Source organism: Ostrea edulis, chromosome 5 (genome assembly GCF_947568905.1).
Source record: "Ostrea edulis chromosome 5, xbOstEdul1.1, whole genome shotgun sequence".
In the NCBI taxonomy this organism is placed as follows: Eukaryota; Metazoa; Mollusca; class Bivalvia; order Ostreida; family Ostreidae; genus Ostrea; species Ostrea edulis.
In genome coordinates, this window is record NC_079168.1 from 14,927,550 (window position 1) to 14,954,060 (window position 26,511).

Consider the following 26,511-nt stretch of genomic DNA (forward strand, 5'->3'; position numbering starts at 1 on the left):
TTTCCAGTTACTGTAAAATCTGAACCATACCAGTGGACCTTCAATTTCCAAATTTCGAACTCTCGATTTCTCGAAGTTTTATCCCTTGAAATCGAGAGTCACCTGTATATAGAACTGGTCAAATCCAGGCTAAGACTACTGCATGGGCTCCATCGCTTTCATACACATAATTGCATGTACGGATTAAGCAGTAAATTTCAAAGTATATTTTTTTTGAAAGCTGTGTATTGAGAAAATTTAAAATGCCGGATAAATATTTAAGCAGTTATTTTTTGACATCCATTGTACAGTTTTTAGCACAATAAATGCCAAAATATTATCATTCAATGTCTAAGTAAAGTTAAGTATTTACCGAACTACTTGGATATTTCAAGAATTTTATAGGATTTCAAATTTACAATTTTTTAATGACAGGTCCATTACCAAAAACCTTTGGAGATTTCTGGAGAATGATGTGGGAAAACCAGGTGATGGTCATTGTTATGACTACAAGGTAAGTGGCTACAAAGATTTTTCTCAGGCACTTGAAAATGTGGCATTCTTTGATTTGCAAGTTTCAAATTGATTACAAGGCTTAATTGTTATACATGTAATGCATACTGTAAACATTCTAGGTCACCTGATTCAAACAGTTTACCCATTGCTATTGGTCTGCACCCGTAGTCATGCATTAACAATTTAACATTTTTAACTTCTTGATAACTTCCTTTCCAATTCTTTTTAAATTTGATATGAAGCATCTTTGGGACAAGGGGACATAATTTGTAAATTTCAGGACTCTTGCACCCCCAGGGCTTTAGGGGCAGGGCAAAATGGACAATAATTGACCAATATTAAAAATATTCTTCTCTACAATTGCAAATCTGTAAGAAAAATTAAATGCAAATCATGGAGAGCAGAGATGCCTCCACTGAAATTGTAAATTTCATGATCCAGATAGTAAATTGGCATATGGTGTTTATGTGTAAAACATTTAGATAGCATATTCTTTATAGCTTTAAAATAGTGATACTAATTTGAAAATGAATGGATAGTCAGAAGCAGCATGTAGCCATAATGATTATAGTGATTTTAAAATGTCTATATCATTTGAAAATCTTCAATTTTGTTGATCATTGTACTATATAAAATCTAAATGCATGAGGAAAAGCAGAAAGAGATGTACCATTTTTCTTAGATTTCTTGTATATGCATATCCCATGAATTTCAAACCACAATGAAATGTACATGAAGTGAAGTGAAATTTTTGTGCCCTCTTCCCCCCCACCCCCTTAACTAACACTCAGGTGACCAATAAAGCCTATGGGCTTCTTATTTGCATAATATGGTCTTAAACTTTGAAAAGAAAGAAAAAGAAAGATGCAACTTATTTTAGCTGCAAAACTGTAGCTCTCTTGAGAAAAATAGGATAAGATTTAGTTTTGCAGCTTAATCATGCTTATTCCAAATTGATAAAAATACTTGAAGTTAATGCATATGTTGACCTCCAGGGCAGTGGAACGAGGCCGTGCAAAGTGTGGTCAGTACTGGCCCCCTGACGAGGACGGAGAGGAACAATTTGAGGACTTCCTGGTAATTAACACTCGTATGGAGGTTTATCAGGACTATAACATAACTTGGCTGTTCCTACTCAACACAAAGGTAAATAATTCAATAATCATCGTCACTGTCAAATATTTACATTCACTGGGTGTACTCTGCTTCTAGTGAAATCCATTACTATGAAGACACGTTTTGTTTCAATCTAGTTTACTTAGATCCGGATTTTTAGTGCTGTCTGTATGCATGTAAATATATACATTCCTGGAACTCTTCAACTTACTTCTTGGTATTGTTAATTAATTGTTGGAAAATATGTTTTCTGGTTTTATTTTTTACCTTTTTTATACGCCCGTCTTAAGACGGGACGTATTATGGTATGGTGTTCATGTCCGTCCGTCTGTCCGTCCGTCTGTTAGCTTTTTCGTGTCCGACCCGTAACTTAAATACTACAAGGCCTAGAATCATCAAACTTTGTCTGTAGATACATCTGGGGTAGAAGGTGTGTCGCACATTAAAACCAGGTCACTGTGACTTTTCATTAAGAAGATATCCGTCTGTCCGTCCGTCTGTTAGCTTTTTCGTGTCCGACCCGTAACTTAAATACTACAAGGCCTAGAATCATCAAACTTTGTCTGTAGATACATCTGGGGTAGAAGGTGTGTCGCACATTAAAACCAGGTCACTGTGACTTTTCATTAAGAAGATATCTGTCTGTCCGTCCGTCTGTTAGCTTTTTCGTGTCCGACCCGTAACTTAAATACTACAAGGCCTAGAATCATCAAACTTTGTCTGTAGATACATCTGGGGTAGAAGGTGTGTCGCACATTAAAACCAGGTCACTGTGACTTTTCATTAAGAAGATATGGCCATATATGGCAAAAACTTGTCCGGCTCATAACTTGAAAACTATTAGACCTAGAATCACCAAAATTGGTCAACTAATGCATCTTAGGTAGAAGGTGTGTCGCATCCTACTTTAAGGTCACTGTGACATTTAATTAAGGTGATATAAAAAAAAATGTTTTAATGGGTACAATCTATACTGTTAACAATATGTGACGGGCGTATCATGTGCCGTGGCGGTGCACTTTATTCAGAACAAGTGTGATAAATAATGCTTATGACAGATTATTCTATTTTATATGGAAATAATCTCGTTAAATCGACTGAATGTTCTGGTGTCGTCTGTTGGACATGGGTCATATACAATTTTAGTACAAGTTGACCGTACTCATTATTCCAACATTTTTTCAGTACGACTTATCTACAGCGATTTTAAAAGCTGTTTCTGTTTAGGTGGCAGGGGACAGTTTCTTTGGTTCTGAAACATGTGGATGGGGGGTATACATCAAAGTCAGATTATGACAGACTAATGAAAAATCATATTTCCCTTTTATGTCAATACTTGTATTTCATATTGGTGTAGTTAATAAATTATGACCCTAAATTACATGTAATCTATAAATACTGGTGCTGGTGCACAAAACATGCTCTGAGCAGGTTCCCCTTTTTTGCTTTGATTTTTTCTCATTTGGGCTAATCCGCACCACCCCCACACCATCACAGTACCAAACAATCAAGAACCCGATCTGTCCTTCTCAAAAATCTACCTTTCATATGGGGCCATCCACCTTCCCTCTCAGCTGCAGACCTTTTGCTGGACCATGCATGTTTTCACTGGAATTTCTTCAGCAACTGACCACATGTCTTAGTTTCGTATTTGCACCCATCTATATGCTAGGAATCATGGTGACACCTACATGTTGTACATCAACATTTTTATTAAGCACTCTGCTACATTTGACATGTATCCTGAAATTATTTTACACATATTTACACATGTAATATCACTTCAAATATGGGGTATTTCCATTTTTGTTTTAAAACGTTGACCGGGCCTATAGTGTGAAACTGTCCCCTGCTACCTTATGACAACCAGCTACATCCCTCATTGCATGTGTTATCAAAATGGTGTAGTTCTAGATTGAGGTCACTCAATATGTACAGCTTTGGTGCCCACACCACCTCTCCTAATGTCTAGAGAACCCTTTGCTTGTCAGACATCAAACTTGGTACACTGGTACATCTTTAGAAGATGACCCCTATTGATTTTGAGGTCACATGGTCAAAGGTCAGGGGTCAAACTGGACATGGGAATATACTGTCTGTTCAATATCTGGGTAACCCTTTGCTTGACAGACATCAAACTTGGTACACTGGTACATCTTAAGGAGTAGATGACCCATATTGATTTTGAAGTCACGTGGTCAAAGGTCAAGGGTTAAACTGGACAAGTAATATATTGTCTCCTATATTTTAAGAATCATTTGCTTGATTGACACCAAACTTGGTACACTGGTACAGCATTAGGAGTACCTGACCCTATTGATTTTTAGGTCACATGGTCAATCTACTCTGAACATAGGAAGATATTGTCTGCTCATTATTATACCCCCCGCAACAAGTTGTGGGGGGGGGTGGGGGGGGGGGGGGGGGTGGTATACTGGAATCAGGTTGTCCGTCTGTCTGTCCGTCCGTCCGTCTGTAGACGCAATGGTTTCCGGACTCTAAAGCATTATCCTTTCCACCTACCGTCACCATATCATATATATGGACTACCCATGGGATGAAGATGTTCCCTATCGATTTTGGGGTCAAAAGGTCAAAGGTCACGTGCACTGGACATTGAAGTAGCAATATGGATTCCGGGCTCTAAAGCTTTATCCTTTCCACCTACAGTCACCATATCATACGTATGGACTACCCATGGGATGAAGATGTTCCCTATCGATTTTGGGGTCAAAAGGTCAAAGGTCACGCGCACTGGATATCAAAGTAGCAATATGGTTTCCGGGCTCTAAAGCGTTATCCTTTCCACCTACAGTCACCATATCATACATATGGACTACCCATGGGATGAAGATGTTCCCTATTGATTTTGGGGTCAAAAGGTCAAAGGTCAAGCGCACTGGACATCGAAGTAGCAATATGGTTTCCGGGCTCTAAAGCGTTATCCTTTCCACCTACAGTCACCATATCATACGTATGGATTACCCATGGGATGAAGATGTTCCCTATTGATTTTGGGGTCAAAAGGTCAAAGGTCACGTGCACTGGACATTGAAGTAGCAATATGGATTCCGGGCTCTAAAGCGTTATCCTTTCCACCTACAGTCACCATATCATACATATGGACTACCCATGGGATGAAGATGTTCCCTATCGATTTTGGGGTCAAAAGGTCAAAGGTCACGCGCACTGGATATCGAAGTAGCAATATGGTTTCCGGGCTCTAAAGCGTTATCCTTTCCACCTACAGTCACCATATCATACATATGGACTACCCATGGGATGAAGATGTTCCCTATTGATTTTGGGGTCAAAAGGTCAAAGGTCAAGCGCACTGGACATCGAAGTAGCAATATGGTTTCCGGGCTCTAAAGCGTTATCCTTTCCACCTACAGTCACCATATCATACGTATGGATTACCCATGGGATGAAGATGTTCCCTATTGATTTTGGGGTCAAAAGGTCAAAGGTCACGTGCACTGGACATTGAAGTAGCAATATGGATTCCAGGCTCTAAAGCTTTATCCTTTCCACCTACAGTCACCATATCATACATATGGACTACCCATGGGATGAAGATGTTCCCTATCGATTTTGGGGTCAAAAGGTCAAAGGTCACGCGCACTGGACATCGAAGTAGCAATATGGTTCGGTTTGTCATGCCATTTGTTTTTTACACTCAGAAAAGAGGTATTACCAACACCCTTTGGGAGATTGGGGTAAGCGGGGGGTATTCTTAGTGAGCATTGCTCACAGTACCTCTTGTTTTGAAATGGTTTGGCACTACTATCAATTAAATGATACATGTGTATAACCCTTTTCAATTTTGCACCATGGGGGGCATATATGTTTTACAAACATTTCTTGTTACATATTCATTCATGTTTTAAAATGAAGTCAGCCATTATGACAATGTAGCATACATACCTCCTTGATATGATCCTTAGTCTTATTATTTGTACATCATAGAAAATTATTCCAGGTTAGCTATGGCTTCGCTATGAAGGAGGTTTCAGTTGAATTTTGAAGAAAGTAAGCAACTTTTTACGTATAACAGAAAGTCTTGGAAATGTACACATCAGGAAATCAGCAATCATTTTACTGTTTTGTGGAAGAAGTCCATAAAAGCAGTGGACAGTGGGTGATATTTTGACTGCAAAGGATGAAATTCTTGTCAACCCTGTTCCATTTAATTATGACTCACCTGCCTGGAAACAGCCATGCATGGAGCTAAATAGTGACACTAGACCAGGTTTTTAAATAACTTGGAACATACTGTGTTGTATGTGTATTGTTTTAAAATGAAGTCTTCTTATTGATAAAACTATTTCATCATGTAAGAAGATTTGAAATTAACTTTTTATGAGATCTTAAAAGTTTTACATCATTGTAAATATAATTGTACATGTAAGTAAAGGAAAAATAACTCTTACATATACAAGAATAGTAACTCTTTCAGCTTGTTTCTCAATCTTTTATAATGCATTGTATATCAACTTATTTCTGAATAAAATATTGTTGAAACGAAACTAGAAATTAAAGACTTTGGCAAATGACAAGTGGGCATAACTCATTGTCAATAATTTCAATATATTTCTGGGCATTTATATTTCCATTTTATTTTACTACTGTCAATGTCCCAGGATCATTCAAGCATATACAGTTCACCACTCACATAGATTCAGTTTGTAAATCTATTGCTTTGAAATTACATCTTTTGTTTAAGAATTAACAAATTTCTAACTCTCCCTACCAGAAAACATTTTAACAATGCATATATATTACCAAGTATTTTAAAATATTGTGCAACAGTATGGGGGAGTGCTCATTTTTCACATTTAAGCTGCGTATTAAACCTCCAGAAGCAAGCAGTGATGACAATACTTGATGCGATCTATGATGCATCATTATTTGTATAACTTGCCTGGTTGTTTGATTATATTCGAACAAGTACAATATCACAAAAATGTGTTATTATACAAAAGTTTTACTACAATGAGTACCAGCTATCCCAATGATTTATTCATTTATCACTCATCTCGAATGTGATTTTACTTAATTTGAAAACTGATTAATCAATAATCATTAAACTTGACCATGTATCAATTCATGTAATGTACATTAGACATTTTAGCTATAATTATATGGACTCATCAAAATTTACATGGACTTGTCAAACTTTTATGGGATGCTACCTTTTCAAATGACTTCAAAACTTTATATTTTGAGAAAATCCTACAGAGAAGGCTACTGATATTATTAACTGGAAAAAAAAGGATGTTTTTCACAAAACAGTAGAGTAATGTAAAATAAGAAAAGAATATCTAATTTGCATTCCAGAGCAATGAATCTCGACAGATCTACCACCTTCAGTTTACCTCCTGGCCAGACTATGGGACTCCAAGCTCCGCTGCAGCTTTCTTGGATTTCCTGTTCAAAGTTCGAGCATGTCAAGAGGAGGCAGTGAGCTCCCTTGGATCCAGCTGGCAGGGTCACCATTTGGGCCCTCCCATTCTTGTGCACTGTAGTGCTGGCATTGGTAGAACAGGTAAATATTTTTTTGAAATATATGATTGTATGTATGTGTATTGCTTTGCACACACCGTATATAAAATATTTTAGAAATGATTCTCGGGATTTAGTCTACTGAATTTTATCTTTATTTGGTATACTCTGATTTTATTTTTATTTTGTTACAAATGATGCACAAAGAGCTAGTACATGTTTATGTTAAATAGGCAATATCATATGATTTTCTGCTTTCTGATAGTCATTTGTGATATTGGCCCTTTAAAGTGTCAATATCTTGTACAGAATGAGAGATGTCTGCTTTCCTGCTGTCTGATTGAATGATACATGTACATCGTTGATATAATGTGGATATTTTCCTCCACAATCACGATAGTGACACACAACATCTATAACTACATACACGTGTATAATTTCATCGTAGGTACGTTTATTACCACCGATATTAGCCTGCGCAGACTGGATCATATACAGACAGTGAATATAAGAGACACGGTTCGTCGCATCAGATCACAGCGAGCCTTCAGTATACAAATGCCAGATCAATATGTGTTCTGTCACTTTGCACTCATTGAACACGGCATGCGAGAAGGCGTTGTCGGAGATGTCGATTGGACTGGGTTTGATGACAGTGATAGTGACATGAGTGATTGAGGGCATTAGGTTTCCTATGACACTTCAGATGGTACATTGAATGTTGTGTTATATGTCATATGGTTCTGAATTTTGTATATGTCAAATGATCTGAAGTGCCATATGGTGCAGTTTTGTTATACCTATACATTGAACATGTTCAGAATTAATTACATACTTTATGTATTTATATCATTTGTATTAGTATACCGTATATTTTTTTTTATTGTAGTATGTTTGTAATAAATTTCATAGACATATTCCCATGTTTAGGACTGTAACAACATTTAGATTATTATTTTTGTATTATTCTTTTGTGTAAATCATGATTATTTTTAAAGAATCATTCACTAGTCCTTCAGTAATAACACCATTGTATGTTTCTTTTAATTTACATGATTAATTAATTTATAAAACACATCATCATATTGTTTACATTTTAAAGGTGCCAATTTTCTTAATATTTGTCATGACATTCATTACCTAGATCTGATGCCACTACAGTTAGTTTTGGGATGGACACAGTATTTTACAGGATATGTTTCGGAATAAGAATTTAACATCAAGCCCTTCACACACTATCAATATAAAATTAGAGTTGTTGTTCATATTTTATGAAGCTTTCGTGTGAACATTGTATCTTCATTAAAGTTAAATGTTTATGGCTGTGTGTAGAGTTTTATTTTTTGGCACATAAAAAGTATTGATACATTGTTATTTTCTGAATTATACTAGCACCAAATGCTTATGGAAGAAAATAAATAATTATACATAAGCTTACATCATATTTTATTCATACATTTATGTACATGTATTGGTCATCATAACATTTATTTATTAACAATAAAAGTGAATTACAATTGTACATGTATAGTAATTTCTTACGAAATCAAGAACCTCAGAATTCTCTCATCCTAAAAATTAAATGTGTGTGTTGATTTTACTATTACTGTGGAGTCATTTTAATTCATGGGGGCTAATGTTCGTGGGTTGCTGGTTCTCGGGGACGTAATTTCATGAGTAAGCGATACAATGCACTAGGAGAGATAACGCTACTGGGTGTAAAGAAATGTTCGAGGACACGTAAATTTGTGTGTAAGAGTGACCCACGGAATCCATGAACATCAACCCCCCCCACGAACAATGATGATTCCACGGTATAGGCGATGGCAACAAAGAGACGTTATAGGTAGAAAAATCCAGATAATTCCATATAAAGGGTTTCTGTTGAAGGAAAAGTAGTGATATGTAATATTCATTGCACATTAAAATAATAAATTTCATCAGAAGACCATCATAAATGTTATCTAATACGATTTTCAAAGAAATTGACACTAATTGTTTGCCAGTACACTGAAAATAATTTTTTTTGCAATATATTATCATTAGATCTGTGATTGTGTGATGTATTTAATAGGCAAGTGAATATGGTACTTGTATCAGGCTACTGTTCATTTTCTAGGTATTGTTCCATTTCAGTGTACTTGGGAGAGGGGATGTCACAATTATTTTAACACTCCACTAACTTTATATAAAAATATAAACCAAATGACATCAACAATAAAAAAAAAAAAAGCCACCCTCTTCCCCCATGGATTAATTTAAGTTCGACAAACCTATTATGTACATTTGTTAGTTTTTAAATTTGCAACATATAATTCAAATCAAACCAATCTATCAAGGACATATATTTTTTTTGTCCACAGTAAATCATAAACGTGTTGTTTCCTCCCCCCACCATTTGATGTCAATATGTCGTTTTTCCCCACCGTATCGTAGATGTGTTGTTTTTTGGGGCGGTTTTCTTAAATCCAGAATTTATGGTAATTACATGTAATAAATACAAACTTGCAAATGAAATTGTATAGATATATGTTTATCTTCAATTTTCTTTGATGATTACATGTATATCTGTTTGTGTCCATGACTTTTTTTCTCTGTTGAAATATTGAAGCAGAAAAAATGTTGTAATTTGGCTGAATTCATATCAGTTTTGACTTACACGAGCTATAGGCTCAACTGAACTTTTCTTACCAAAATTTCATTGTAATTTGTGAGAAGGTATGCATGTTACATTATGTACATTATATTGTACATATATATACTTTTTACTGTATATTCATAGTTAACTTTTCAAATTTTTTACTATTCTCCAGAACCACTTTCAACCAAACCTGGCACAGAATATCCTTAGGTGAAGGGGATACAAGTTATCATTAAAATGAAGGCTCATTTCTTCTTCCAAGGGGAAATAATTAAGAAAATTGGAAAAAACAGAGTGTGATTAAATAAATCTCGACAAAAACCTATGCAAGCATCCTCACATAGTGTAGATTCATAGTTCACACCATGACCCGAGGGGCTACAATAAGTTTTTAAAAATTTGAATTTACATGGGAATTTACAGAGGAACATTGTTTCAAAATTATTTTCTCCAGAACTATATACAAATTATCATGCAATTATTCTTTATAGTGTAGATTCAATTTCTTCATATGACAACTCCTAGACCCAGGATGTCTGGGACTAGACAGTAGGAGTTTGCAGTTGTTTATAAAAATATTCTTTCAAAATCTTCTGCTCAAGAACCTGAAGACCACAATTTGTCAATTTCAAATTAATGTGCAATCATCTTATACGATCTTCATACCTTGACCCCCGGTGCACTTACAGTAGGGGTTTGAAATTTAGATGCTTATTGGGTAAATGCAACTGCTAAAGTGAAGGATGTGGCCATGGATTTCTTGCTTTAATTATTGAAAATCATATTGAGAGAATTGATGTCTTTATAACAATTTTTAAATTAACTTTATATTTGAATTGAGTTTCCCTTTTTTAAAATGAATTGGAAATATATAATTTTTGTATGAATTTTCATATCAATTGTTACAATTTTTTTTTTAATCTTGATTCTTTGAAATTCCATGCAGTGGATGATCTCTTTCAGGAAATCCACATCTTATTTTTTCCCCCTATCTCATAATGGAAAAGGATGTCAGGCCTCTTATAATAAGTAAACATTTTGACATTTGCAAGCAACAATCAGTAAATACGATAAAACGTTCAATGAATAGGCATGAATAAATGTCCTTTCCACGTTTCTCAGAATCTAGATGAAATTTATCGTGTACGTTTACACAAGTAGGGAAATGTTTCTTGGTATTTACACTGTCGTGCCCTGTGTGGCTGTAAAAGATAAAATTTACATTCCAACACCTGTTAATCAATGATTTGTTTGGTTTTATTCATTATGTAATAAATTGCAATCAATATTGATATGTATTGTTTTCCCTGAAATTGTGACGAGAAACCAGTTTAGCAATTTGATAAAGGGGCACAAATGCACATCAGCAGTAGGGAATACTGCAATGTTTATTTTATTTTAAAGCGTTTTTAAACTGTTGCAATTACTTAAATAAATGTAGTTTATGCCTTCAGTGACCATTTATGAAATAAATGTTATGCTTTTAAAATTGTATGCATCAAATGTATATGTGAATAAATTTTCTTTTTATACAGAATTGGTTAATTACGGGCCAGTAGCAAGTGTTGTGTTGTTCAGAGGCTGGGGTGTTGTCATGATTTACATTTTGTGTGTAATGTTTGAACATTTCCAGGCAGTTATGTACCTTGTTTATTCATTAATTGATATGTGTGTCAATATTGTCATCTCATAATATATTAATAAAGTTGCAAAAAGTAGTGTTCTGTTGAGTGTGATTGTGGAAGTTATTTTCTTGTTTAAGTAACCTTATTGACAAGGTCACCATGAAGAGAGAATAGTGTAAGGCATATTTTGTTAATGTCAGTTGTATCAAATTGACATTTTTATGCCCTGCCGTGGATAATGGGAAGGGTCATGTATAAGTGTAATGATTTATACATGTACACTGTGTTTGCTGGTCACGTTTCCCATGCATATAATTAAAAAACATATTCTTCCATCAGGATTTTGAATTTTTGAGATAAAATTATCTTAATTTAGTGGGATAAGTTGAGAACAGTTTAGACTTTTAATGTTCTTTTAAAAATTGCTCTATGGGTTGGTCTTGTGAACAATCTAATTAAATCAGAACTCTTAGATCCACGCTGTGTACTCTGCGTAAGAAGATCTGACATAACCCGACTAGGGGTCATGTTCATTTGAACTTTGTTAGCCAATCAACACGTCGCCTATGAAGTCGTCGGTGTTCACAATTCAAGGAAAATGGCTGCGATTGTTTGGTTTAAAAGAAAACGCATAACAGCTAGATGCAACGTCACAATGCACCGTTTACGTCGACTGGCATTATATTCCTCGCTTTAATTAAGTAAACCATCTTGAAAACTATTCAAATCGTACCCATTCCTATTCATACATGTACATAAATCGCATTTCACAATTAATTTAATTTGGGTGTATTTTACATCGTACGATTTGTTGTTTAAATGAATGGAATACATTAGGCATTGATGCGAAAGTTTAGAATTCCTTATGTGAGAATAAACTATCTTATAGTGTGGAATATACTTCGTGGGATAAAGATTACTGCAACTTATTTACGAATTGCCGGGAACTGCCTAAATAATATAATTGTTTGTATGGCGCAATCTGACTGGCTGATAGTTCTTATGAATATTCCAAGCGAAAGGTCATGCTGACATGACCCCTATGGGGTTTCGTCAGATCCTTTTGTAGCGATTGTGAGCATATCTTAGGATCTGATTTTAATTAGATTGGTCTTATGAAATGCACCACAGGGATTGATGGAACATTAAAAAGCTTTATGAAAACAAGATATGATTATAATCTGCTGATTATAAAGTCTCCCAAAGGAAGAACTGGCTTATTTAAGTTATCTTTATAATACAAGTACTAGTTAGTGTGTACATCAGTTTGTGTAGGACCAATCAATAATTGGTGAAGATCCCATGTCTCTATCAGTCCTTGGATCCTTGCTCTGAAGTTAAACAAGTTTTTTTTATGACCAAGGTCATAGGTAAAGGCTATTGGAGTAACAATAACTATACTAGTTTATAGACTCCATTAACCAATCATCACTGTTCGAGATCCCATATTCTCAGTTAAAGTTCTGAAGTTATATTGTATGAAAGGTTTCAAGAAAAATGTTACGGTCACTGGAATCACTTGACCTTATACTAGTCTGTAGGCATCTTCATCCAATCATAATTGTTGAAGATCCCATGTCTCTTTCACTACAGGTTCTGAGGATACAGGTTTTTATGATCAAAGGTCGGTCAAGGTCACTTGACCTCAATACTAGTGTGCGAGTTTCATCATCCAATCATTATTGATGAAGATCCCATGTCTCTGACAGTCAAGGTTTGAAAGTTTGACCAATTCTTTGATGAAGGTCATTTGACCTTGCCAGTTTGTACTGTAGGTCTCATCATTCAGTATCATTGTAAAAGTTGTAGATTCCATGTCTTGATCAGTCAAGGTTCTGAAGTCATACCACTAGGAATTATCAAGGTCAGAGATATGTTTAAGAATAGAGTCTGTTGGAAACTATCTAATTGTATAAATAATTTTCAAAAATTGTATATATGGTTCATGTGACAAGTCAAATGGTTGCTACAGGCAAAGTGAAATGGCAGTTTGATATGAAATTTGGCGACCGTTTTCTGTGATACACAGGTGGCCGCCATATAGAGTTCCTTTATACTTCATAAATGAAATTTCATCAGGAGGAAGTAAAATGACAGCATGAGACAGGTGACCACTGAATTCTAAAAGGTGACTGTTATAGCAAGTTTGACTGTGTGTTACAAATTGTATATCTGTACAGTACATGTAGAAGTAATGTGTACATATATTAATATTCATTAATCAATTGGTTAATGAAAACACGGTTCTGCATGGTCCACTTTACTATGATGACTTGCAGTTTTATGTATGATTTATTCAAATTCACCAAATACACGGTAACATACCAACATACATTAGTAAAGTAATTCTGGTAATTACCTGGTACATATATCAGTCAAAGCCTTTGTGCAATCATCTAATTACGTTGTACTCGCAGAAATACATATCTAAATATTGCGACATCATCAATGTATGTACATACTGTAAGTTTGCTTCTTGTAAGCTGTAAATGACATAGTTCATGACCATATGCCAAAGCGTATATTGTCTAGAAATGTCAATTCCCAAAAGCAACTACTGCAATATCAGCAAGTAACAAAATTAATTACAGAATTGTCAACTGCTTATATATTTTATCAGAGTAATTGCTTTCAATGATAGCATGAAATTTCTTAACAAAAATACAAATCTAGTAATCGTATTTATTCAGAAAACATTTAACATGAATACTTTGATCAGTATATAAAATCACTTTCAAACCAATAAAATCACTTTCAAACCAAACAATCATATAGGTATTACCTATAAATGTTAAACCCAAATAAGGCCGCAGTGTTTTAAGCTGGTTGTAAACATAAAACTCTAAGACAGTCATTTGAGTTATTCCCCTTGAAATCTTCTATTCCCAGTCCAGCTTTTCTACTTGCTCCTTTTAAAGAAACTTAGAAGATTTCCTGATTTAGAAGTTTTTGCATCTTTAGTTTGATATCTACCACTACTTTTCACTTGTTTAACATAAGCCCATTCTGCTTTGTTTTTTTCCTCCTTTAAGAGCTCTCTTTGAATGTCTGCAGGCAAGCTCAAGAAAACTTCTCTGTCATACCCTGCTGGAACAAATGAAGACTCAGTTGCCTCTGTCACTTTAACACTAGATTTGAAGTCAGTGGAATCACTTTTACACAACCTGCTTTCTTCTGACTTCTCATTCAAAGTTTCAGTGTTGCACCTTTTTTCTTCAGGAGAATCCCTTTGAAAAGTTGCATTAATGTCATCCTTCAGACTACAAGTTTTCTGTTCCACAGCAATATCAGCACTCAATTTTAAATCAGAATTGGCCTGGAATATTTCTTTCTGGATGTCTGGTGGAAGCTGAGAGAAAACTTCTGAATCAATGTGATTAGAATTCAGAATCTGAGGTGATTCTCTGGTAGTCCTCTTAAATCTCTTGCTGAAAAAGCCAGACTGTGAAGACAAAGATTTTCGTTTGTTTGATGAACAACTTGCATTGTCATTTTCATTCACAGGGCAAACAGATGTGACTGTATTTTGTGAAGAATGAGTTTTCATCAGACATGCGCTATTGGCTTTTCTTGAGTCACAGCTTATCAGATTGGTGTACGAGTTGCATGTGGTTGCATGGCCAGAAGATGAGCAGTTTTCCCGTGTTTGATTGAAGGACTGAATCTCTGGACATACATCTGATCTATCAAGACTGTCGTGTCTGTTGCTGTCACTGCTCAAATACACTTCACTGTTTCTATCCTTTTTGGGAGAAAAGAAATGACTGATAGAGTTTTTGTTTCTTTCTGTGAGATTACAGAATGCTATGTTGATAAGAGTTAGATGAAAAGGCTTCTTGACATCCACCAGTTTGTTGAAGAGAAGCATCACAATACCTTGCATTTTATCACAGGGTTGTTCTTGGTTTTCTGGAAAAAAAACCACAGCAGTTTTCTATCAAATGTAAATTTTAGTCAACTTGAGCAGCTTAGATAAAGATTCTGAATTAATCAACATTCTTATATACATTAATCACAGTTGATGACAATAATAAGCCACTATAAAAGACTGTAGCAGTATTATATTATCTAGTACAGAATCATTAATCATCAACTCAGATTGGACTTTTGCTTGATTTCACCATGACAACCTACAAATTTTGTATTACATTTTGGTCTTTATTTAACCTTTAATACAAGAAGAAACAAATTTAAAGTACATGTATGTCTGGAATGGATATATTACATGTGTGTGTGTGTGTGTATATATATATCTATATATACACACCTTAAATTAGTCAATTTAGAGATATGACTGGGAATATTACATGTGTGTGTGTGTGTGTGTGTGTGTGTGTAAACACACAAACCTTTAGTCAATTTAGAGATGATATGACTGGGAATATTACATTGCTTGGATTCCCTGTTAGTGTACTTGTTTTCTGCGCTCAGCCTGCGAATGGTCAGTCTAACTGTTCCTGCAATGCGCCCATCTTCTACAAGCCTACACAAAGTTAGCATACATAAACATGAAAAACCTGAGGATAACAAACAGTGATTAATCTCATTAATCCTATAAAGAATACAAAATTAAGAGCATGACAAACAAGGATCGCTGGAAACACCAGAGGTGGAATTAAGTGCCTAGGAGGAGTAAGCATCACCTGTCAACCGGTCACACCCGCCGTGAGCCCTTTATCTTGATCAGGTAAACAGAGTAACCCAGTGAAAACCAGTATGCAAAGAACAGTCTGACAATTGGTATGAAACACGTCAGACAGCATTCGACTTAATGAAAGGTTGTCGTTGCAAATAAGATAATTATAATGACATTAGAATTTGTGAACTGCTGATCTTAAATGAGACTGATGAAACCCATATTACATCAACTTATGTCAGTAGTCTGCCTCTGTTTAAGAAGAGTACCGCAATTGGTACATGTGTACAACATACGCCCGTCAGATAGTGCAATTCAACCTGTAAGCACATTATGCACTCTTAATTGATATTGCACACATTCTGAATAGAAAGGCCTTAAAGTAGGTCATGGTGAACCAATCTATCTGACATGTGAACTGTATCCATGAGGAGAAAAGTCCAGGAAACTTTTTTACCTACTTTTATTCCTAAAGTAGGTCACAGTGCACAGTCAAGTTGAAATGTGACCTGTGTATGTATTTCACTGAGAGGGAGGTTGTGACAAATTCCAGGGCAATACCTGTATCCATAATAAAAAAAAATCCTGGAAAACTGTTTAACCTACTTTTACCCCTAAAGTAAGTCATGGTACACCAATCCAGCTGAAATGCAAACTGAATTTGTATTCCTCCGAAAGGAAACTTGTGATTAAATTCAGGGCAACATCTGTATATGAAACGAAAAAAAGTTCGGAAAACTGCTTGACCTACTTTTACTCCTAAAGTAGGTCATGGTGCACCATTCCAGCTGAAATGAAAAAATTGAACTTCTATTTGTCTGAGGAGAAGCTTTGACTAAATTTCAGGGCAATATCTGTATTTGTAACAAGAAAAAGTCCAGAAAACTGACCTACTTTTGGCCCTAATTCAGGTTACAGTGCACCAATCCAGCTGAAATACAAACTCACTCCTATGCTTCTTGAGGAAGAAATTGTGACCAAATTTCAACACTGTACATGCATCCGTTACAGAAAAAAGTCAGGAATACATAACCTTGGACTGACACAAGGAAAAACCAATCCAGCTGAAATGCAAACTGAACTGGTATTCATCCGAGGGGAAGCTTGTGACTAAATTTCAGGGCAATATCTGTATCAATAATGCAATAAAGTCTGGAAAACTGTTTGATCTACTTTTAGCCCTAAAGTAGGTCACTGACCAATCCAGCTAAAATGCAAACTGAACTTGTATTCCTTTGAGAGTAAGCTTGTGACTAAATTTCAGGGCAATATCTGTATTGTAACAAAAAAGGTCTCACTTTTATGCTTCTTGAGGGAGAAGGTGTAACAAATTAAATTTAAAAGCTGTACATATATCCATTACAGAAAAAAGTCTGGAAAACATGACCACGGACAGCGCCAGACAGACAGAAGGATGGATGAATGCATGGACAGTGCCATAATAGAATATGTCCCATCTGATGACGAGCGCATAAAAATTGATCATATGCAAAACATGTTCTTGAGTAATGAATCAGTTGAGAGACATCATATGCAAAAGATATTAGAATATTTCTACATCAATATGGGAAGTTGATGATGGAGAAGCTGAAGTCGAGTCATTAGTTTGTTGTTTATTCATATATGAATTTACAAGATACAGTCAACTCTCGATAAACCGCCACCTTTTGTTCTTATGAAATTATGGCATTATAACGAATTTGGCGATGAATTGAATTACCGCCATCTTGAAGAAATAGAGTTACCGTTCTTTTATATGTAAGAGTTATCTTTTGTCCTTACTTGCATAAACCACATAAACAATGATTTGCAATATCCTGATAGGTACATTTTGGATGATGTTCTTGGTACGTAATGATTTGCTTTTTTTCATCGGAATTTTAACAGGACCCTCTTTCGTGGCGAAATCATAGCTAAATTGAAATGTGTTTCTATGATGTATAAACAACTTGACTACAGTTCATCTCCAGTAATTTTCTTGTTTATTCAATACAGCAATTACTGGGATCCTTCTGTCCAGGTGTACGCCGGAGATCGATAATGACCAATTTACTGCTTCACTGACCACGTGCACCTATGGCGGTTTATCGAGATAATTAACACAGTGAAATAGACTTTTGTAATGAAAACACTGTGGCAAATGGCGATAGCGAATTTGGCGTTTTAACGAGAGTTTTAAGTAACAGGAAAAATGTTCCTAGAAAAATGCGGCGTTATAACGAAAATGGCGATGAATTGAGTGGCGATAATTCGAGAGTTACCTGTACATGTATAACAATGTCATGTAAATTGATCATCTCTTCTTAAATTTGGCAATTCTCAGAGATATGTGTAACTCCAGACTGTAAGAATAAGCTCACAGTATATATACCATACCTAGTCATTAAACTCCTCAATAATTCCTTCACTTTCTGACTGGCTTCTTTAACAGAGCAGCAATTTTTGAAGGAATCTTCATCACTTAAAGTCTGTAAAAATAAAGAAGAAATACCCAGATTTACACAAATCAACAAAGACTGCAAACTGAAGTTCTGAACTGGAATCTGGGAAACTTGCAATTGAACATCTCATTATTAAATCATATTTAAATCTCCCTCCTTGGAAATTGGTTACATATTCCTGTACATAAATATGCTGAAATATTCCAGCCTCAAGGGAGTTAATTTATCTCTCAAGTATCTTCTGACCAGGTTTGCACCTGTGGTTTGCTGTAAGGAATGATGGGAGTGTCATCTATCCCTTGGCTCAGCTGTTTGATAGTGGCAGCCATACTGTCTCCTAGTTCTTTCCTCAGATCCTCTAGAGGGCACTGTTGTAGGTCTGTCATGGTGACCACACCAAATTCAGAAAGTCTCTTAGCAGTGGCTGAACCAACACCTAATACATACAGTACATGTATTTAAATGTTGCAATGTAAACCATATATTGATATCACAGGGACATAGTCACATACATGTATGTAGAAAACATTGCTGTTAAATTTGATTGTCGATCATCAACTGAAAATAATAAAATGTTGCAAACTACTACATGTATATCATCATACTAATATTTTGCTAGTGTACAAAAATATTGAGACAAGTAAGACACCTGGAATACTTCTTGCTTTTGGAAGTTTAGCCATGAAAGTTTCAACATGATGTGAAAAAAGTGATGTCTGTTGATTTGGCTTGTGTTGTTCTCCAGCAAGTTTAGCTAACAGTTTGTTGTGTGCAATACCAGCACAGCAGGTCACCCCAACTTCTTTGTGCAATGCTGCACGAATCTCTTCTGCGATGTGGGAACCAATCAAAATCCTCTCGTAGCAACCACAGGGACAAATGTCTTCCACTGTAAAAATAAAATAAAAACTTCTTAATTACATTTCTTATTTATCTATGATTAAATCAAATGAGCTTTATCAAATGCTACATATTTAATTTGTTAGGCCAATTCAACTTAATAGATTATCATCCAAGGTCATCAAGAAGTATGGGGCAGGTGGGATGATTTTATTTTTGAATTTTTATTTTCTGAGAAAAATATTAAAGTCAAACGAGTTTTTTTTTCCAACAGATGCGCATCATTTAATGCCAGATGGATATCAATCTATGTTATTTTCACATACGAATTCCAGGTTAAGCTTTAATTTCAAACAGAAATATACCTAACTTCTTCAAGATTTACGCCTGTAAGAACATGAGAAATTAAGAAAACCATAAAGATCTATTTTCTTCACGTGGCCTTTCATGTTGCTACACCGGAAATGTAAACAAGAAGCGTAAATACCTATCAATTAAGTTGAATTGGCCTTATATAGATGTATGGAAAAACACATGGACATATATACATTTTGTACCTAGGTCTCCATCTGTGTCTCCAAATATATGACCAGCAACTTTTGAAGGAAAATCTGTTCTTTGTTCCACCAAATCTGTTACATCTAAATAATTTTCATCCATTCCAAGTCTCTCTACATATGGTGTGTACTTAAGTAGAAATTCTATAAGTAGAATATTTAAAATCAGCTGAAACAAGCTTGACAATTCTGTGGATTGTACGATCATGAGCAGTTTTCATAATACTGCAGTTAACTTCATACAGTTTGGAAGATGTTATTTAAAAAGGCTGTTAGAACTGCATCTCCAGAATTCAACAGTTTCCCATTATCATCAGTGCAGCTGACAGCCTGTCACACTGGTATTACCAGGTTATTTCAAAATATGTGCATACATGTAGTAGATTCATCGTATATTCATGAAACATTTAATATACAGCCATATATCAATTTATACAAAAATGGTACACGTCCACTAGAACTTGCCTGATATCTTATAAGACATTTCTCTGTAATTAGTCAGATCCTCTCCCCTGACTAGAACTTACCTGATATCTTATAAGACATTTCTCTGTAATTAGTCAGATCCTCTCCACTAACTATAGAACTTGCCTGATATCTTATAAGACATTTCTCTGTAATTAGTCAGATCCTCTCCACTAACTATAGAACTTACCTGATATCTTATAAGACATTTCTCTGTAATTAGTCAGATCCTCTCCACTAACCAGAACTTACCTGATATCTTATAAGACATTTCTCTGTAATTAGTCAGATCCTCTCCACTAACTAGAACTAGCTGAGGGCATTTCTCCTTTGCATCCTTTAAGTACATGAGCTTAGTCACACCAAACTTCCTGGCAATGTAATTACATGTCACTACTATGTTCTTCTGTTGTATTCCTGTCAAATGAATATTCAAGTACTTAGAAATATAATTTCTTTTTTTAAAATTTAGTGTTACTTACTGCAAAATAGCAAACATTCAAAGTACATGCAAAAGCATAACTCATCGATGTTAGGGTTATGAAAACTGTTCACATCACTACTTGATGGAAAAAGTACCAAGTATCATTTTTTTGCTGATGAATGCTGATAATTACTTATATCAATCTGTTGGGTACTGTTAAGTTCTGATAAGTACTGTTATTGCTCTGTTGGATACTGTTAAGTTCTGATAATTATTGTTATTGTTCTGTTGGGTACTGTTAAGTTCTGATAATTACTGTTATTGTTCTGTTGGGTACTAGCTGTTAAGTTCTGATAATTACTGTTACTGTTCTGTTGGGTACTGTTAAGTTCTGATAATTACTGTTATTGTTCTGCTGGGTACTGTTAAGTTCTGATAATTACTGTTACTGTTCTGTTGGGTACTGTTAAGTTCTGATAATTACTGTTACTGTTCTGCTGGGTACTGTTAAGTTCTGATAATTACTGTTATTGTTCTGTTGGGTACTAGCTGTTAAGTTCTGATAATTACTGTTATAGTTCTGCTGGGTACTGTTAAGTTCTGATAATTACTGTTATTGCTCTGTTGGGTACTGTTAAGTTCTGATAATTACTGATATTGTTCTGTTGGGTACTGTTAAGTTCTGATAATTACTGCTATTGTTATGTTGGGTACAATTCTGATAATTACTGTTATTGCTCTGATGGGTACTGTTAAGGTCTAATAATTACCGATATTGTTCTGTTGGGTACTGTTAAGTTCTGATAATTACTGTTATTGTTCTGTTGGGTACTGTTAAGTTTTGATAATTACTGTTACTGTTCTGCTGGGTACTGTTAAGTTCTGATAATTACTGATATTGTTCTGTTGGGTACTGTTAAGATCTGATAATTACTGATATTGTTATGTTGGGTACAATTCTGATAATTACTGTTATTGCTCTGATGGGTACTGTTAAGGTCTAATAATTACCGATATTGTTCTGTTGGGTACTGTTAAGTTCTGATAATTACTGTTATTGTTCTGTTGGGTACTAGCTGTTAAGTTCTGATAATTACTGTTACTGTTCTGTTGGGTACTGTTAAGTTTTGATAATTACTGTTACTGTTCTGCTGGGTACTGTTAAGTTCTGATAATTACTGATATTGTTCTGTTGGGTACTGTTAAGATCTGATAATTACTGATATTGTTATGTTGGGTACAATTCTGATAATTACTGTTATTGCTCTGATGGGTACTGTTAAGGTCTAATAATTACCAATATTGTTCTGTTGGGTACTGTTAAGTTCTGATAATTACTGTTATTGTTCTGTTGGGTACTAGCTGTTAAGTTCTGATAATTACTGCTATAGTTCTGCTGGGTACTGTTAAGTTCTGATAATTACTGTTATTGCTCTGTTGGGTACTGTTAAATTCTGATAATTACTGATATTGTTCTGTTGGGTACTGTTAAGATCTGATAATTACTGCTATTGTTCTGTTGGATAATGTTAAGTTCTGAAAATTATTGTTATTGTTCTGCTGGGTACTGTTAAGTTCTGATAATTACTGTTACTGTTCTGTTGGGTACTGTTAAGTTCTGATAATTACTGTTATTGTTCTATTGGGTACTAGCTGTTAAGTTCTGATAATTACTGTTACTGTTCTGTTGGGTACTGTTAAGTTCTGATAATTACTGTTACTGTTCTGTTGGGTACTGTTAAGTTCTGATAATTACTGATACGTTTTCTGTTGGTACTGATGATTTCTGTTGGTGCTGAGAAATACTGATATTTACTGTTATTGTGCTGTAGGTTCTGACATTAACTGATAAGTGCTGAGGAAAGTACTGTTAATACTGAGAAGTGCTGTTAAATGCTGTGGTTAATTATTGAGGTCTTGCAGGAGGTACAAAAATGGACTGTGGGGGGAAAATAAACATGATTTAATAGGTGGTGTTTAAAATTTTTCTTCTTCATAATTTGCATATTGTTTTTCAGCATATTGAAGCACTTACAACATACCATATAATACTATCATGAGAAAACCTGGTTTTGAATATTTTTATTCAATTCTACTTCCTTGACTACTTGTTATCAAAATTCTTGTAATTCAAGTTTTAAAAAAAAAGACACATTCAGTACTTTTTCTGTCGATCAGAGCTTGTAGCTATTTACTAATTGATGTAAATTTTACACATACAAATTTTACTCATAGTGTGTAAATGTAATTTTTGTGATGAATTCACATGCACTAGCAAACTGCACATATGTGTAAAACAACAATATGGAATGTAAGATTTCTCGAATCAAAATGGTGGTGTAATATTATCAACTACATATGATGACTAACAATCCTACAAAATTTGAATAAAATCCAGAGGAGTTGTATTCACAAAGTCAAGTGGGGTGCACCAGTATTTACATGTCTCCTTTCACTTTGTGATGGGGGACCAAAAAAAAAAGAAGGAGGAAAAACAAGAGGTACTGTGAGCAATGCTCACTAAGAATACCCCCCGCTTACCCCAATCTCCTAAAGGCTGTTGGTAATAGGTAAAACTTCAGTATTATGATCCAAAAGGTATCTAGGAACACAGCATCTCCATGCGATGAAAAAAGCCATTAAAGAATTTAAATGGAAACCATATTGCTACTTCGATGTCCAGTGCGCATGACCTTTGACCTTTTGACCCCAAAATCAATAGGGAACATCTTCATCCCATGGGTAGTCCATATGTATGATATGGTGACTGTAGGTGGAAAGGATAATGCTTTAGAGCCGGGAAACCATTGCATCTACAGACGGACGGACGGACAGACAGACGGACAACCCGATTCCAGTATACCCCCCCCCCCCCCAACTTGTTGCGGGGAGTATAATAACAAATATTTACCCAAAGGTTTGTCTCTCAGTGTGGGATTCCTGATCATTTCCACTTGCGCATAAAAACAATCCACATCAATGTGGATAACGGTCCTTCTGTGGAGAGGCTGTGCATCAGTTATTTGATCTGGAAAGATGAACAATTTTCATAGGGATATATGCATAGCCAACAGTCCTACTAAACCACACCCTCATACAACCTCGGGTGAAATATACATCTCATACAACCTCAGGTGCTCTTACAAATTCAGGTGAAATATACAACCTCATACAATCTCAGGTGAAAAATACATTTCCTGAGTAAAAATTACCAACATGTAGACATTGGGGTTTTCATGCTGTGATGTATTTGGGGTTGTCAATGAGTAACTGGTTAAAGTAACACTAGCCATCATTTTGGTGTCGAAAATTTCTGTTGCAAAATTGTGATTTACTATTTCAATGACAGAAAAAATAAGGTTTATAAGGATGTAGGAAATAAGTGGCAGTCGGATAAGTTCAATCGCTGGTGGCCAGTTACATTGTAGCTCAGTTGATTGAGCTTCTGACTAAAGATTCAGGGGGCCCGATTTTAAATCCCAGTCTGGTCCGTTGCATTTTCTCCCTTCCTGTTACTGTATTATATCATAATAATTGGATATATATAAAGTAGTGTTGTTTTTATTTATCCAATTTTTTGTTTAAATTTCCTCTTGATTGTTATCTCTTGATCCCAACCTAATATTGGGTGATATTTTGACCCTTATCTAGTTAAATCCTTGATTTTTCCTCACAATTGTGTTCCATTCTGAAAATTTATTTTTTACACTTTGCATTATCTAGCAGAATTTGCCATCTGATCTATACTCAAATCATATAAATGTGAGATATCATGACTTCCTGTCTTACAGCAGAACAACCAATGGTATATAAGACCAAGACCAAAATATTCTTTGTTCCAATTCGTAATCCATAATTTGACCTATGGTTAAAAAATAAGTAGAAATGATTTACTCTGATTAAAAGTTGTTATTTCACATTTTGTTGAAAGTCTTAAACATTTTTTATTTTTTGCATCTATTTAATATTAAACCATAGGTCAAATTATTATTTAAAAGTTTATATGAATGACCTGATTGAACTTATAGCTACAATTTACATTTCTATACAGATGTGCAAATTGACAAAGTTTGTTGATTCTAGGACTCATATCTACATCCTAAAACGACCATATCATTTTAATTCACAATGACCTTGATTTAGGGTCTGTCACACACCTTCTTCTTAAGGTGATGAACTGACCAAGTTTGATGATTCTAGACCAAATAATTGTCCAGTTCCGAGTTGGACAGGGTTTTGCCATATTTGGTCATATTATCTTAATCAAAGGTCACAGTGACCTAACTTTAAAGTGCGACCCACTCTCTACGTAAGATTTGATTGATTCATTGATTGTATATTGTTTAACTTCGAGAATTTTTCATTCATATGGAGACCTGACCATGCTGGTGAGGGGCTGCAAAATTAAGGCCTATGCTCGGGCTTACGGTCTTTGAGGAAGTTTGAGAAGAGAGTGATCATTATCGTGCCACACCTGCTGTGACGTCTTGGGGCCTTGGTTTCAGCAGTCTCTTCTGAAGGACCGCCCCATTTAGTCGCCTCTTACAACAAGCAAGAGGGTATTGAGGACCTATTCTAATTAACCCAGATCCTCACGGGAATGTATCAGCTGAAAAAGTTTGATGATTGTAGGTCTCATTGTATTCGAGTTAATATGAGCCGGACATGAAGTGGAATAGACTGATGGACATGATCAGTACCATCGAGTTAATATGAGCCGGACATGAAGTGGAAATTAGACTGATGGACATGATCAGTACCATCGAGTTAATATGAGCCAGACTTGAAGTGGAAATTAGACTGATGGACACGATCAGTACCATCGAGTTAATATGAGCCGGACATGAAGTGGAATAGACTGATGGACAAGATCAGTACTATTATATGTCCCATCTAAAGACGGGCGTAAAAAAATCCAGAATTTATTTCTTTTTGCATTCGAGTTTCTCTGATTTACATTTTCACTACTTACATGTATGATCTTCAAAATTTGTGAAAAGTATTTGCAATGTATATAGACCTGTATTGAAAGCGTATCAAAACGAAGATTTCAAATCAAATGTTTTTTAAAATGAAATAAAATGTTTCACCTACCTACCCTATCTAATTTTTTGGGGGAGTGAAATAGGAAACATACATATAATTAATTTTGGTCTACAGCAACATACAAATTCATTGGTAATGTGTTCTATTTATCAACTGAGGCCATACTTTAGATTTAAGTTTAGTGAGACTCATATACCACAGGTGTTTCAGAAAAGATAAAATTTACAACTTAATTAATTACCGACACCTCGTACTGATATCATTCTATTTACAGTAGCCTACCTCTCTCCTTTGAACCCTTTTGTTGATTCCATCTAGAAATCTGCGTGCTTGCCTGAGTAAAACCTGCTATAGGTCTGCTCCAGGACTCGTCTTCCTCCTCAACACAGTCTTCCAGTTCCATCATCTGTACACTGGCGAGGTGGGCCAACGGTCAATTGGTCAATACGGAACACGAAATAGTCGGATATACTAGGATAGATTTTAATAGATATACTACAGAAAAAACACTCGACTGTCACTGTCACCATTTACATATTAATATTGCTACAATAAATTAAAATCAGTAGACCTAGGCCTAGTGGAATTTTCCCTCGGTTTCCATTATCAGATTTGAATTTTGAGCCCGATGAAAAGTAATGCATAAAAAAAAATATTTGATCAATGTAGCACTATCATAATTATATAAGAATGAATCTATATATTTATCTTAAGATAAAT

General features: G+C 35.1%; 2 protein-coding genes across 5 annotated transcripts in view; one reads left to right on the top strand and one right to left on the bottom strand.

The window, feature by feature from the left end:
- Positions 1–11,476, top strand: part of LOC125649663 (tyrosine-protein phosphatase non-receptor type 9-like) — a 61,229-nt gene extending 49,753 nt beyond the window's left edge. For both annotated transcript variants that reach the window (XM_048877352.2, XM_048877353.2), the window contains 4 exons: positions 415–493; positions 1,491–1,641; positions 6,952–7,159; positions 7,565–11,476. In XM_048877352.2, the coding sequence (XP_048733309.2) occupies positions 415–493; positions 1,491–1,641; positions 6,952–7,159; positions 7,565–7,794 (668 nt within the window). In that variant the 3' untranslated portion in view covers positions 7,795–11,476. The remainder of the gene's footprint in view (positions 1–414; positions 494–1,490; positions 1,642–6,951; positions 7,160–7,564) is intronic.
- A 2,574-nt stretch (positions 11,477–14,050) lies between these two features.
- LOC125650443 (DNA polymerase iota-like) lies at positions 14,051–26,405 on the bottom strand. Of its 3 annotated transcripts, XM_056166775.1 has the most exons (9): positions 26,074–26,405; positions 23,657–23,773; positions 20,574–20,738; positions 19,857–20,000; positions 19,109–19,348; positions 18,717–18,895; positions 18,395–18,486; positions 15,732–15,865; positions 14,051–15,291 (listed from the first exon to the last, which is right to left on the bottom strand). In XM_056166775.1, the coding sequence occupies exons 1-9, from the start codon at positions 26,195–26,197 to the stop codon at positions 14,282–14,284; spliced, it is 2,205 nt and encodes a 734-aa protein (XP_056022750.1). In that variant the 5' UTR covers positions 26,198–26,405; the 3' UTR covers positions 14,051–14,281. The 3 variants fall into 3 exon arrangements, with proteins under 3 accessions (XP_056022750.1, XP_048734722.2, XP_056022751.1); XM_048878765.2 differs by lacking the exons at positions 20,574–20,738; positions 23,657–23,773; positions 26,074–26,405 and adding an exon at positions 20,384–20,431; XM_056166776.1 differs by lacking the exons at positions 20,574–20,738; positions 23,657–23,773; positions 26,074–26,405 and adding an exon at positions 20,322–20,374.
- Positions 26,406–26,511: the final 106 nt, after the last annotated feature.

What these genes read in the sequence shown, in the direction of transcription:
- LOC125650443 (XM_056166775.1), bottom strand. Translation starts at nt 26,197, where the DNA reads ATGATGGAACTGGAAGACTGTGTTGAGGAGGAAGACGAGTCCTGGAGC. An exon ending in ACTGAGAGACAAACCTTTGG is followed by an intron (nt 20,739 to 23,656) that starts GTAAATATTTGT and finishes TTCATTTGACAG; the next exon opens with GAATACAACAGAAGAACATA. An exon ending in TTCCTTACAGCAAACCACAG is followed by an intron (nt 18,487 to 18,716) that starts GTGCAAACCTGG and finishes TTATTTTTACAG; the next exon opens with ACTTTAAGTGATGAAGATTC.